Genomic DNA, 15,449 nt, shown 5'->3' on the forward strand with positions numbered 1-15,449 from the left:
TCCGGCCCCGGTTGAGGATCTTCCAGTCCCGGGTGAGCCTGTGACGCCGCTAATTCCACCATCGGCGCCGGCAGGCCCGAGTCCGGTGATGCCTGACCAGTACCCTGCATTCCCTGGACCGGGTCAGGACCCCTCACATTATCTAAATGCGATGTATGGGGTGTTTTCGAGGGCCATGTATACCATTGGTGCACCTGCGGGTCCGATTGGTCGGATGGCTTTTAACTTGGGAGTGCCGCAGGTCTATCCTCAAGCTCCATTCATGCCGTTCTTTCAAGCGGCGCCATCTTGGCATCTACCTGCGCCGAGGACGTCGACACCTCTTCACCGGCGCCGGCTCGACCTCGTTCGACGCTGGCTGCTCCAGCGGATCCACGTTCGACGCCGCGGCCGGCGCCGTCTGATTCGAACACGGCGCCGCTGGTGCGGATTCGATCCAGTAGGGAGGCGCAGAGAGTGGTGGATGAAAGGAGGTATCTTTTGCAGGGAGCTGAAGCTGAAGAGGGAGAGTTGGTTGACTCTGATGAATTGTTTGAGGAGCTAAAGGAGGCAAGTGGGCTGGATTTGTCTACTGAGTGGAAAATCACTCCACCATCAGATGAGCCCTCAAAGGATGCAGCGCCGTATCATGCGGTCATCAGGAAGGCTGCGGAGTTGTTAGACCTCCAGTTACCAACCACGGAGTTCAGGTCTAATATTCTTACTGAGGTGCTGCATTCGCCTACTGCAGTCTCAGAGCCTTTGTTGCCCTTTAATGAGGCCATTATCGACCCCGTATTAGAGGTATGGCGTAAACCTTTTTCAGCTCCTGCGGTCTCTAGGACAGTCGCAAGGAGGTATAGGGCGGCTCCAGGGGATCCTGAGTTTTTAACATCGCACCCATCGCCTGAGAGCCTGGTGGTTCAGGCTGCTTGTTCGGGAAGATCCAAGGGTGCCTTCCCTCAGGTTCCAGGGGACAGAGAGGCCAAAAAGATGGACCAGTCGGCCAAAAAGGTCTTTTCTTCAGCCAGCATGGCCCTAAAGTCAACAAACGCAACTTGTCTGTTGGGGCGCTATATCCATGCGCTTATGGACTCAGCGAAAAAATTGGCACCAAAGTTGTCGGAGGAGGATAGGGCCGGCTTCAATGAAGTTTTGACTGATGCTCAGGCGGCTGCACGACAAGTAATTCAAAGTGGACTGGACACAGCAGACTCAGTTGCCAGAGTCATGGGGTCTTCTGTTGCCACCAGGAGGGGTGCGGGGCTAAAGTCCTCTGAATTCTCCCAAGATGTACAGTCGGCTTTGTTGGACCTACCATTTGATGGGTCTGGTTTGTTCGGCAAGAAGGCGGATGCCGCTCTCGAACGCTTCAAGGAGAGCAAGGCTACGGGAAGGTCGTTGGGTCTTCAATCCCAGCCAAGGGGATCTTTCAAGAAGTATAGAGGCTTCGGAAGGGCGACTTTTCGCTCTTACAGACAGACCCAGCAGCAACACCAACAGCAAGGCTCTTTGTCCAAGGGTTACAGAGGAAGAATCAGGGGTCGCTCACGTGGCCGTCAACTCTCCACCTCTTCTTCCTCCTCCTCTGCCCCTCCCACCACCGCAAAGCAGCCCTAGATCTGACATTCTGGATCATGCTGGTCCTGTGGGGGGCCAGCTTACCCATTTTCTACAAGATTGGGAATCTGTAACTACAGATCTCTGGGTTCTGGATCTTGTAGAAAATGGGTACACCCTTCCCTTTCGGGAATTCCCTCCAAATTACCCTTCTTGTCAAGGTGCTTGCTCGGAGGACCACCGTCTTCTCCTGCAGGAGGAAGTCCTGAAGTTGTTTCAGAAGGGTGCGATAGAGGTGGTTCCAGAGCAGGAGAGGGGTCAGGGATGCTACTCCAGGTATTTCCTGATTCCGAAAAAGGACGGCAGATTGCGTCCGATATTGGACCTCAGGATCTTGAATTTTTATCTGAAGCAAGAGAAGTTCAAGATGCTCACCCTTGCGCAGGTTCTTCAAGCGCTGAATCAGGAGGACTGGATGGTGTCCATCGACTTGCAGGATGCGTATTTCCACATCCCCGTCCTGAAGTCGCACAGGAAGTATCTCCGGTTTACGGTAGGATCGCAACATTATCAGTTTGCGGTCCTTCCGTTTGGTCTTACTACTGCACCCCGAGTCTTCACGAAGGTGATGGCAGTGGTGGCAGCCCATCTCAGAAGGTCGGGGATTGCCGTTTTCCCCTATCTGGACGACTGGCTGATCAAAGCGGAGTCGCCGGAGAAGGTGCTTCATCATCTGCAGGATACAACTCAGCTGTTGTTCAAATTGGGTTTCTCGATAAACGTGCCCAAATCTCATCTGGTGCCCTCTCAGCGCAACCTGTTCATAGGCGCGGTACTGGACACTACTGTGTGTCGAGCATTCCCTCCTCCTCAAAGGATTCTCGACATACAGGAAATGATTCCTTTATTTTGCTATGGAGCGGTCGTTCCAGTCCTGAAGGTCCTTCGCCTGCTCGGTCTGTTTGCTTCCTGCATTCTGTTGGTCAACCATGCACGCTGGCACATGAGGGCGCTACAGTGGTGCCTCCGCAAGCAGTGGTATCAGCACAAAGGAGATCTCAGGGAGTCTGTGAGGATTTCCAGAGAAGCTGCAGCGGATCTACCTTGGTGGAGCGTGGAGGGCAATCTGTCCCAAGGAAAGCCCTTCCATCTACCTCCATCGGTGGCCACGGTGATAACGGATGCATCCACCTTAGGGTGGGGTGCTCATCTGGGGGATCTGGAGATCAAGGGTCTTTGGTCTCCAGAGGAAAGGTTGCTTCACATCAACCTTCTGGAGTTACGGGCGATACGTTTGGCGCTCAAGGCCTTCCTCCCTTCCCTTCGCGGTCAGTCTGTTCTAGTCCTGACGGACAACACTACCGCGATGTGGTATATAAACAAACAGGGAGGACTGGGGTCTCTTTGTCTCTGCAGAGAGGCCCTGCGTCTATGGTCCTGGGCTCAGGACCATCAGATTTGTCTGATGGCAAATCATCTGGCCGGGGTGCTGAACGTACGTGCGGACAGTCTCAGTCGGCAGTTCTCCGCCGACCACGAGTGGAGGCTTCATCCGGAGGTAGTTCGTCACGTCTTTCGGAAGTGGGGAACTCCTCGGGTGGACCTGTTCGCCACTCACGAGAATGCTCACTGCCCTTCATTCTGCAGTCTCCAGTATCCGATGCAGGGAGCGTTGGGGTACGCGTTTCAGTTGAGTTGGGGCTCACGACTCCTTTAAGCGTTTCCTCCCATACCCTTGATTCCTCGGGTTCTGAGGAAGATTCGCCAAGACCGGGCCCAAGTTATATTGATCGCCCCGGATTGGCCAAGAAGGGTGTGGTACACAGATCTTCTCCACCTCTCCTCGTGCCCTCCGCTCCGTCTCCCTCTGAGGGCAGACCTCCTCTCGCAGTCGGAGGGGCAGGTTCTACACCCCCACCTCCAGAGCTTACACCTTCATGCCTGGAGATTGAACGGGGCAACCTGAATTCTTTCTCTCTCCCGCCAGATGTGGTAGATGTAATTTTGTCTGCCAAACGTCATTCCACCAAATCCATATATTCCTATAGGTGGTCTAAATTTGTAGTTTGGTGTGGAGAGAAGTCCATTGACCCTTTGAAGGCTCGTCTATCTAACATCCTTCAGTTTGCCCTTTCTCTTGCTCAGCAAGGCTTTGCTGTGGCTACTGTTAGGGGTTATTTATCGGCTTTGTCGGCTTTCCTTTGTTTGCCGGATCAGCCGTCGTTATTTAAATCACCTATTGTTCTTCGTTTTCTCAAGGGTCTCACAAACCGGTTTCCTCCTACTCCCTTTATTGTGCCTCAATGGGACTTAAACCTTGTATTAACTTATCTTCTGGGTTCTCCCTTCAAACCCTTACACAAGTGTCCCTTGAGACTGTTGTCCTTTAAGACGGTTTTCCTCATTGCAATCACCTCGGCAAGGAGGGTAAGTGAGCTTCAAGCTCTAAGTTCAAAACCCCCATTCTTGACCATTCATGCTGAAAGAATGGTACTCAGGACCAGGGCTGCGTTTTTGCCTAAGGTGGTAACTCCCTTCCATCTGGGGCAATCCATTACCCTTCCTTCCTTCTATCCTCCCCCTCACCCTTCCAAGGAGGAGGAGAGACTTCACCGCTTGGACCCTAAGAGGGCGGTGAGCTTACACCTGGACAGGACAAAGGACTTCAGAGTTGATGACCAGCTTTTCGTGGTCTTTGTTGGCTGCAGGAAAGGTCGAGCGGTGCACAAGCGCACCCTTTCCAGGTGGATTGTCTTGTGCATTAAGATCTGCTACTCCCTGGCTGGTAAGGAACCTCCAGAGGGTTTGAGAGCTCATTCCACTAGGGCAAAGTCTTCCACATCTGCTTTGTCTAGGGGGGTTCCTGTGGAGGACATTTGTAGGGCGGCAACTTGGGCCTCCCTCCACACCTTCGCAAAACATTATTGCTTAGACACTGAGGTGAGGAGGGACGGAGACTTTGCTCGTTCCGTCCTTCAGGACTTTCTGGTGTAGAAGGGTGGACACCCTCCTCCAGGAGCGGGACTGCTGTGGGAATCTATTCACAAGGTGAGGAATCCACTGGCAGATGTATCCATCAGAAGAACAAGTTACTTACTTTTGGTAACGCTTTTTCTGGTGGATACAGTATCTGCCTGTGGATTCCTCACTGACCCACCCGCCTCCCCGTTGTCCATCCTTCTATACCTATATTTCTGTTGTTGGTGTTTCAAAATGTATTTATATCTCTCAAGGGCATTGTGTTATTTCTTTTGCCTTTCTGCTTATTCTCCACACTGTGTGTGTGTTGATCTGCATATTGTGTACTGTGTATACTGTGTATATATATTGCTGTCAGTCCGTCCGTGTGCCTCGAAGGCACGGAAAAAAGGGGCGGAACTGACGTCATCACGCCGACGAGGTCTTCTTATGGTGCCGGTGACGTCAGCGGAGTTGCGAGCGGAGCCGTGTCTCTGTGACGTCGTCTTCGACCTCATCGGTGTGGACTGCTACAAAAGTTTCCGAATGTTGCTGGCGCAGGGGATATTCACAAGGTGAGGAATCCACAGGCAGATACTGTATCCACTAGAAAAAGCGTTACCGAAGGTAAGTAACTTGTTCTTTTCGTAGACTAATCAATCACTGTGCCTGCCTTCTACACTCTGCCTCAACCCTCTAAAGAAGAGAAGAGACTTCAGCGACTGGAACCAAAAAAGAGTATTGTCGTTCTACCTTGACCACACAAAAAGTGTGTTGGGTGGATGATCAACCATTCATGGGTATGTCATAGCACATAAAGGGAAGGCGATGCAGAAACGTACCATCTCACCAACGATAGTGCTCTGCATCAAGATCTGCTATGCAGTAGCCAAAAGGAACCTCCTGAAGTCTTGTGATAGCATTGTATTTACCAGATCCAAGGCTGCAACCAGTGACTTCCCTCACAGAGTTCCTGTCCTGTATATATGGCAGGCAGCAACGTGGGCTTCCTTGGACACGTTTATGAATGACTGCTGCTCAGACATTCCAGTCCGGTGTGACGGTTACTTTGCCCATTCGTCCTAAAGGACTTCTTTGTCTAATCCGTATCGCAGCCCCATATTCGGGAAGGTATTGCTTGGGTCTCTATTCTAAGGTAAGCAATCCGCGGCTAGAAGTCTCTATCAGGAGAATAAGTTAATTACCTTCATTAATGCCTATCCTAGTAGAGACTCTATATGTAGCCGCAGATTCCCTACCGACTCACCTATCCTCACCGCTCTGCAAATGGAGCTTTAGAGTAAAGGGTTGTCCACTTTTTAAGGGCCCTAGCTTAGCGCACCAGTAGTACACGTTCCTCGTGGCTCCGCGCTTCAGGTGGGGAAAGTCGCAAAAAGAAACTGGCGTCCGCATGCTGGAGTGGTGCCTTGATAAGCACTGTCACTTCTGGGGTGTATGACGCCTACAATACCAAACTACACCACCTACTGACGCAGAGGTACAGCTCACCAAAAGATTCTGGATCCAGACTGACATCTGGGGAATATTCTAAGGTAAGGAATCTGTGGCTAGATAGCTCTCTTAAATATATGGTGTTACCGAAAGTAAGTAACTTGTTGTTCTGGACATGGAGTGATGCCACCTGGGAGTCCGAGGGCGCTACCATGTAGCACATTGAATCAATTGCTAGAAATGTCCCAGATCCATTCTGGAGCCTGGTGGATTTCAAAAGGTGAGGTATCTGCAGTATATATAGCAAATCCTCCAAAAGAATGTTACCTAAGGTAAGTAACTTGTTGATTTTAACCTAGTTGTTATGGATAGACAAAAACAAAATGATTGCATAGACAATGAGGTACTAAAACTGGAAAAGGTTAAAAACGTGCTTACATTTAAAATGGCTAACATCAGATTGGTTACAAACAGATCAGAGTATTCTGTGAGGTGCATGATTTAGCAATGTGTGGATCAAAATTGCTACCCTTTAGTAGCCCTAAATGGTTTGCAAGCTTCTTACATATATGCTCAGTCTTCCATTCAAGTTCAACAGTGATTCTCCTGTGAACTCTGTTTTCCCCCTACTTCACTGTACATGAGCTGTTACCAAAACAGAGGTGCCAACTGTAATAATGAAAAGTACTCTGGAATGAAATATCCTGTTCGCTAAATTTAGAGAAGTAAATATTACAACAATTAATTCAAAGACAGTTGCTTTTAAGATTTGTTTTATTTTTTTGTAGAGGGACTGATAACTTCAGATGGAACAAGTCCAGATTTCTTCAGTGATTATCATATTCAAAATGGTGACTTAGTTGGACAGCATCCCTTCAACAGCGGGTAGGTAATTTTATTTTGAACGGTAGCGGTTTCCTTATTTGCTCCTAGCAAGTGTATTGTTATGCAGCATGAGAAAACAGTCCACCACGTCATTCTTCCCGTTTTAGGTCTCGCTTTCTGGTAACGTTCAACAGTCTGTTGTCAAAGATCTATTGTGTATTGTAACAATACTTAAAGAGGGCTTTGGGTCAACTGATTGCTTATCATTGATAGCTTTTCTTGTCAATCTCATTTGCTTGCTTCTTATTTGATGGCGTTCCTTCTTCTTCTTGTGTTTGTCACGCCACTGGAACACAGCTTCTTTGCCATTCGTATGAATAGATCATTTGTATATTTTCACAACTGACGTCCGGCAACTGCTTAATTTCTCTTTCAGTGCTCCATGGGAGTATATGTTATCTTTCTCATTACCCGGTATGCTTCTTCTCCCTTCATATATCACTGTGTTTTCTGCAGTGTTTCCCCTTTCCCTTCCACCCTAAACTCTTTCACTGCTCACCCTCACCTCCCTGAATCACTTAGCTTTTTTTGTATGTTTTTCCCCTATCATCAGCAGCTGCTTCGCTGTTCCTCCACCCTTCTCTGCTCCCCAATGCTTCTGCTGGTTAACAGAGTTATCTTGCTTCCCCAGCCCTACCCCTTCCTCTTTCTTTCCTGACTCCTTCCTTGTCATATTTTAATTTTAATTTTACTTTTTTCTGTTTTGAAGGGCCTCGGGACAGAAATTGGGTTGGTGGTTGCCTGGGGTATAAACCCTAGGCAAGCAACAACCATAATTCTAGTCAGGGTAAGAGGTGAGCAAGCCGTAAATAAACCTGTGCTCACCCTGTGGTAGCCTTGCACAGAGCAGTCAGGCTTAATTTTAGAGGCAATGTCTAAAGTATTTGTGAAACACTTCAAACGGTAAAACAGTGAAAGCCTCACACAAAATGATTCCACACCAGGTTAGAAATATATAGCTTAATTTAGGAAATAAAACAAGACTAAAACGACAAAAATACAACAAGTAGAACTTGAGATATTGAATTTTAAATTTGATATTGAAAAGATTGCGCTTAGAAGCAAAAAGCAATATTTGGGATATCAGGTCACGCCGGACTGGGACAAAGTTATAAGTTCAAGCCAACAGCGATGGAGCACGGGGTTGTTACAGGGACCCAGTTAGGCCAGCTTAACCAAAGTACCTTAATCCTGGTTGCAAAGCTATGGTGCGCCCACCCTCCACTAGCCAGTCGGGATGCTCAAGTAGGTTACCCAGGGCGGTAATGTCCTCCCCTGTCGGCTCAGGGACCTCCTACTCAAGGACCCCGTCCACCTCAGCCGTGACTCTTGACAGTAGTCATGCTTGCTTCTCTGTTTCAGAGCGTCCACCAGTTGACCATTGATGGTGAACGACTGCCTATACTTTGAAGTATTAGCTGGCATTTGGGCTTTCAACCCCAAAGAAACTAGTGTCGCCTGTCTGTCCCAGGGACCACTGCCTGCCTTTAAAAAATAAAACAGAAAAGTTTCATTTCTATTTTTTAAATGCATCTCATTTTTCTTTGAGGAAATTGGGCTGCGTTTGTAAAAAAAAAAAATGCTTTATTTAAAAGTAGTCCCAGACATGGTGATCTCCTGACCCCAGCATTCCACAATCCCTGGGAGTGCCAGCCATTACCAATGGGGTCTCAAATTGCGACAGCCTCATTATTATTTATGAGGCATGCAATTTGTGACCCCATTGGGAATCGCAAACAGTGTCTCAGACACTGTTGTACATTGAATTTTGCGACTCGCAAATTGCAACTCGCAATTTATCTAAATTTGCGAGTCACAAAATTCAATGGTTGTACTTCTGACCCTTAATAATTTGGCAAAATTTGTCAATTCAAAATTTCTAAAGACAATTTAGAGTTCTGTTGTGTGACCAGGTGTTGAACAAGTCAGTCCAACAAATGCAAAGTTGTATATCCCACTGCTGATCCACCAATGTAGGAAGTTGGCTCTGTATATACGATACCAAAGTAAGGTATAGTGTACAGAGTCCAATGGATCCCCAAAGGTAGGCAGAGGTAAAAGTAGATAATACCTTACTCTCTATTTGTGTTAGTGTGGTCGATCAGTAAGGCTTTATCAGAGGGTAGTGCTAAGCATTTGTTGTACACACTCAGGCAAGAAATGGCGTCACACACTCAATTACTGAACTCAGACCAATTTGTATAAAAATATTATTGAGTTGTATTTTATTTTCTAGAACCAAGCCAGGCCTGGTACAGTAAGTATAAGAATACTTTGCAAGAATAATGCAGTCGAATACAGTTTGAATGCAGTCGTATTCAACTGGATTGGTTACAGATAAGATAGTTAGAAATTATTTTCAGTTACTTTTTTTTACACTAAAAGGTATCTCTAGATAACACGCTGGTACATTTGTGGATGTAATGTGCTTTGCAATATAAGTTCAGTTTTACATACTTAGTCCTGGGAGTACAAAACTGGGGTTACGGGTCTGTGATTAGGATTCGGTCAGATGGGTACTCGAGTCGCACCACCAGCGGCACAGAGGCGGCCGGGTGCAGACTGCAGGGACCACACGTTAGCCAGCAGGCTAAGTACGGTCATGGACTTGGGGACTGCAGCGAGCAGGCCACCAATTTGGGAAAACAAAAGCTCCTCGGATCGGGGTCAACACTGTAGGGCCTAATGGTCAACAATAGAACTACACCACCAGCGGCACAGAGTCAGCTGGGTGTAGGAAGCAGTCCTGGGCAGATGCTGCAGATTCGGTTGAGGATCCTTCGGAGTCGGTCAGCAGCTGATGAGACGAATGGGGTCTTTGGGAGTTGTTGTCTTGTGAACGCAAGCGTTCGGAGACTGAGTCGGTCCAACGGTCGCGGTTGGTCTTTCTGGACTGCTTCGGTGATGGAGTTGTTCAAGGTGTTGCCTTCAGTCGCTGTTGAGGGGACCTTCCATTTGTTGGCTGCAGGTTTGGTTTAGGAGCTTGTAGTAGTTCAAGGGTCACTGGGATCCAGGCTAGGATCGCTGGGGGGTCCTCTTTAGGGTATTGGTTCACTCGGGCTCGGACGCCGGAAACGGAGTGGTGCAGACTCACAGAGTCCGAATCGGTTGGTTTTGAGCAAGTCCGGTGCTCACGGGAGACAAATTCTTCTGGATTACAACGGCAGTGCAGGATCTCTGGGTTTTTGAGGGCTGCTTGCTGCAGGGCAAACCGAGGTTCTGCTGGAGGAGTCGGAGGTCAGGACAGGCTGTTAGGGCTGGGGCCAAGTCAGTGGGTGTCCTCTTCTTCTTTCAGCGCGGTTGTTTGGTCCTTCTTCATTAGGCTTCTTGTTGGCTCTGGTCTTTCTTCTTGATTATTCTTGTCTGAGGAGGCAAGGTTCAGGGTTTCCCCTAAATAATACATTTTTGGGTGTTACAGATAAGTACAGGTCAGGACCAATGGGTCCCTTCCTGAGGCTTATGCCCTCCTCCTTCAGTGTGAGGGGGGGCATAAGCTTGGTTGGGTGCCTGAGAGTTGTGCTTCACCTCGCCTCCCCCTCCTGAGGGGTGGGGTGGGGTTGGCAAAGATGGGCACACCTCTTACTTTCTTGGTTTTCCCACTGGTTCTTCCACCCAAAGTGGGGGTCAGAACCGGTAGGGGCCAGTTGCTGGGAACAGCAAATGGCTGGGGTAGCTCACAAAGGCGGCAGGACTTTGAAGCTTCCGCTTTGTGAACTCTGCCCATCCTCGGGGAGGAGGCTTGGAACCTTGTCCCAGGATGTGCTTTGTCTCAGGACCCCCAGAGCGGTAAGCTGTCGACCCAGGGTCCAGAAACCTGTCGGGTGGCGTCAGCTGGTGAGCAGCCACTCTGCCAGGACACTAGTGTAAGGTCGTTTTTCAGGGGGCATATCTAAGATGCTGAGTGCATTTTTCATTAAATCCGACACTGACATCAGTTTGGGTTTAATGTGCTGAGAAGTTTAATACCACACCAGTTTTTAGTAAAGCCATTATGATGCTGTAGAATTCGTAATGACAAACTCCCAGACCATATACTCTTTATGGCATTACTGCGCTTACAATGTCTAAGAATTGACTTAGACACTGTAGGGGTACAAGGCTCATGCACCTTTACCCTCCTCACTGGAATAGTGCATCCTGTTAGAGGGGTGGCTTACCTATGCTAGGGCAGTGGGTTGTAGGCATGGCACACATGAATGTGGGCCATGTTGACTCTTCACATTGTTCTGCACCAAAAAACGCAGCCTACAAAGGCAGTGTGTGAAATATGCTTATTTCTGATGGATACATCTGCCAGTGGATTCCTCACCTTGTGAATATCCCCTGCGCCAGCATTCCACTGAACTTTTCTTTCCCAGCACTCCACGTCGACATGGGCGACGTCACAATGCATCGGCTCCGTTCGCGACTCCGTACGACGTCACCGGAGCCATAAGAAGCCCACGTCGGCGTGATGACGTCAGTTCCCTTTTTTCCGCGCCATCGACGCGCAACGGTTTTTTCCAGTGCTCTCTAGCTACTTAGTAGTATATTGCTGTGTTACTGTTAAAAATTCGGTATGTCTTCGACGAGGAAGTCGGGCTTTAAGCCCTGTAGGGAATGCGGAGGTCTAATGTCCATGACTGATCCGCATCAAGACTGCTTATGGTGTCTTTCTTCGGACCACGATTTGGAGGAATGCGGGTGCTGTAGGAGTATGAATCCTAAGGCACTGAAGGAGAGGAAGACTAAGCTCTTTATGAAGAAGATCGGTGAGGAGAAGAGAGGGAGAAGAAAAGAGAAGTCGAGGCGGGAGTCGTCGACGAAGCATCACAAAAAGAGAAAGCATTCTTCTCGACGTCAGTCCTCGAAGTCCAGGAAGTCGAGGTCGACTTCGCCCCGTCGGCGTCGGAGCAAGGACTTGTCACCTTCACCTTCTCCTTCGAAGTCTCCAAGAGGTTCTCCTTCATCAAAGCAGGCTCCAGCTCAGTCCCCGACAGTCACTGGCTCCGTCTAAGGCGTCGACTCCGGTTCGAGTGGAGTCGGATGTCTCCATGGATGATCACGAACAGGAAGAGCCTGCTCCGGTGCCTGATGAATCTGCGGCTCCGGTGGAAGATACTGGGGAGCCGACGCCGGAGACTCCACAAAGGGATACAGGGTCTGTTCCTTATCCGCAATTCCCGGCTCCAGGTACCGATTAATCAAAATTTCCAAATGCCATGTATGGTATTTTGAACAGGGCGGCCTTCCCATCCGGAGCACCAACTGGTCCCGTGGGTCCGATGGCGTATATGCTAGGGGTGCCGCAGCATTATGCTCAGGCCCCCTTTTTGCCCTTTATGCCAATGGCGCCTTCGTGGCAGTTTCCGGCGCCGTCTGGGGATCCGACACGACTTCGGATGGACCATCAGACTTCGGAACCTTCTTCGACGCCGCGTCCGACTCCATCGCGCCGCATCCGGCTGCGCCGACTCCACCTATGGCGCCGACGACTCCGGTACCTCTGGCTCCACCGACGCCGCGTACGACGCCGGCTCCCCGGATTCGATCGAGAAGGGAGGCCCAGAGGGTTTTGGAGGAAGGAAGATATATGGAAGAAGGTGAAGTCGACTCTTCTTCAGATGAGTTTGAGGGGATTGAAGAAGCAAGTGGGTTGGATACCACCCCTGAGTGGGAGCATACGTCAGCTAGATCTTCTCCACCTCAGGAATTGGCGCCCTATCATGTGGTGATCAAGAAGGCCGCAGATTTTTTAGATTTGCAGCTGCCCTCTGTGGAGTACAAATCGAACTTGCTTACTGAGGTGTTGCATTCTCCGTCATCTACTTCGGAACCTTTGTTGCCTTTCAATGAGGCCATCTTGGAGCCGGTCTTGGAGGTGTGGAAGAAGCCTCTTTCATCTCAGGCGGTTTCCAGACAGGTGGCAAGAAGGTACAGGGTTGCACCAGGGGATCCAGATTTTTTGTCTACACATCCATCCCCGGAGAGCCTAGTTGTGCAGGCTTCTTGTTCTAAACATGCTTCGGGTGCTTTCCCTCAGTCTCCAGCTGAAAGGGAGTCAAAGAAAATTGATCAGGCGGCCAAGAAGTCCTTCTCCTCAGGAAGTATGGCGCTGAAATCATCTAATGCCACATGCCTTCTGGGGCGTTATGTTCATGCCTTGATGGACTCTATTAAATCTTTGGCCCCTAAGTTGCCTGAGGGGGATAAGTCGTCCTTCTTGGAGGTTGTTGCGGACACTCAGGCAGCTGCCAGACAGGTGATCCAGTCAGGGCTGGATACGGCGGACTCGGTGGCGAGGATCATGGGGTCGTCTATAGCCGCAAGAAGGCAGGCGTGGCTCCGTTCCTCTGGTTTCTCGGCAGATGTTCAGGCCACGTTGGTTGATCTGCCATTCGACGGACAGAAACTGTTTGGGGAGAAAGCAGACTGCCCTTCAACGTTTTAAGGACAGCAGATTGACTGCAAAGTCCTTGGGTCTGCAGGCTCCTGCTAGGGGTTCAGCTTTTCGGAAGTTTAGGGGTTTCGGAAGAACATCCTTTCGCTCCTTCCGACAGCCCCAACAGCAGCAGCAGCATCAACAACAGAATCCCCTCTATAGGTCCTATAGAGGGAAGCAAAGGGGTCGGAGAGGTTCTGGTCGCAACCCCTCTTCTTCGTCCTCCTCCTCTGCTCCCAATGAGGCTTCAGGGAAGCAGCCCTAGATCCCCCATCCAGGATCATGCAAGTCCTGTGGGGGGTCGGGTGTCCTACTTTCTACGGGGTTGGAAATCTATTACAACAGACCTTTGGGTTTTGAACCTCATAGAGACTGGGTAAGCCCTTCCCTTTCGGGAGCTTCCTCCCCCTTAGCCTCCTTGCCAAGGTTATTGCTCGGAAGACCATCTGCTTCTCCTACAGAAAGAGGTTCTAGCCTTGCTTCAGAAAGGTGCAATAGAGGTGGTTCCGGAGCAGGAAAGGGGTCAGGAATGCTTCTCCCGGTATTTCTTGATTCCCAAAAAGGACGGCAGATTGCGTTCGATTCTGGACCTCAGAATCTTGAACTTTTACCTGAAACAGGAGAAATTCAAGATGCTGACCCTTGCGCAGGTTCTTCAAGCGTTGCAGCAAGGAGACTGGATGGTGTCGCTCGACTTGCAGGACGCGTACTTCCATGTCCCAATCCTGATGTCGCACAGGAAGTATCTCCGTTTTATGGTTGGGTCGCAACACTACCAGTTTGCAGTCCTCCCGTTTGGTCTTACTACCGCACCTCGAGTCTTCACAAAGGTGATGGCAGTGGTGGCTGCTCATCTCAGGAGGTCGGGATTCCAGTTTTCCCCTACCTGAACGACTGGCTTCTGAAGGCTGAGTCCCCAGAGATGGTGCAGCGTCATCTGCGGGTAACATCTCAGCTGTTATACGACTTTGGTTTCTCGATCAATGTGCCCAAATCTCACCTGGTGCCCTCGCAACGCGGCCTGTTCATAGGGGCGGTACTGGACACTACTGTGTGTCGGGCATTCCCTCCTCCTCAAAGCATTCTCGACATTCAGGAAATGGTCCCTTTATTCCACAATGGAGCGGTTGTTCCAGTTCTGAAGGTCCTTCGCCTGCTCGGTCTGTTCGCCTCCTGCATACTGTTGGTCAACCATGCACGCTGGCACATGAGGGCGCTCCAGTGGTGCCTCCGCAGGCAGTGGTATCAGCACAATGGAGATCTCAGGGAGTCGATCAGGATCTCTGGAGAAGCTGCAGCGGATCTATCTTGGTGGAGCGTGGAGGGCAATCTGTCCCAAGGAAAGCCCTTCCTTCTTCCTCCATCGGTGGCCACAGTGATTACGGATGCATCCACCCTAGGGTGGGGTGCTCATCTGGGGGATCTGGAGATCAAGGGTCTTTGGTCTCCAGAGGAGAGGTTGCTTCACATCAACCTTCTGGAATTGCGGGCGATTCGTTTGGCACTCAAGGCCTTCCTCCCTTCCCTTCGCGGTCAGTCTGTTCAAGTCCTGACGGACAACACTACCGCGATGTCAACAAGCAAGGAGGAGTGGGGTCGCGTTGTCTCTGCAGAGAGGCTCTGCGTCTCTGGTCCTGGGCTCAGGACCATCAGATTTCTCTGGTGGCAAATCATCTGGCTGGGGTGCTGAACGTGCGTGCGGACAGTCTCAGTCGGCAGTTCTCCGCCGACCACGAGTGGAGGCTCCATCCGGAGGTGGTTCGTCACGTTTTTCGGACGTGGGGAACTCCTTGGGTGGACCTGTTCGCAACTTGCGAGAACGCGCACTGCCCGTCGTTTTGCAGTCTCCAGTATCCGATGCAGGGGGCGTTAGGGGATGCGTTTCAGTTGAGTTGGGGCTCACAACTCCTTTACGCGTTTTCTCCCATACCCTTGATTCCTCTGGTTCTGAGGAAGGTTCGCCAAGACCGGGCCCAAGTTATATTGATTGCCCCGGATTGGCCAAGAAGGGTGTGGTACACAGATCTTCTCCACCTCTCCTCGTGCCCTCCGCTCCGTCTCCCTCTGAGGGCAGACCTCCTCTCGCAGTCGGAGGGGCAGGTTCTACACCCCACCTCCAGAGCTTACACCTTCATGCCTGGAGATTGAACGGGGCAACCTGAGTTCATTCTCTCTCCCGCCTGATGTGCTGGAC

The 15,449-nt window shown here is 50.2% G+C and overlaps 1 protein-coding gene across 1 annotated transcript in view; it reads left to right on the plus strand.

The window, feature by feature from the left end:
- Positions 1 to 15,449, plus strand: part of KIFAP3 (kinesin associated protein 3) — a 1,322,278-nt gene that overhangs the window by 1,197,317 nt on the left and 109,512 nt on the right. Inside the window, exon 19 of the mRNA XM_085654829.1 lies at positions 6,738 to 6,834. Coding sequence (XP_085510955.1) covers positions 6,738 to 6,834 — 97 coding nt within the window. The remainder of the gene's footprint in view (positions 1 to 6,737; positions 6,835 to 15,449) is intronic.

Source organism: Triturus cristatus, chromosome 4_1, assembly GCF_964204655.1.
Source record: "Triturus cristatus chromosome 4_1, aTriCri1.1, whole genome shotgun sequence".
NCBI lineage: Eukaryota > Metazoa > Chordata > Amphibia > Caudata > Salamandridae > Triturus > Triturus cristatus.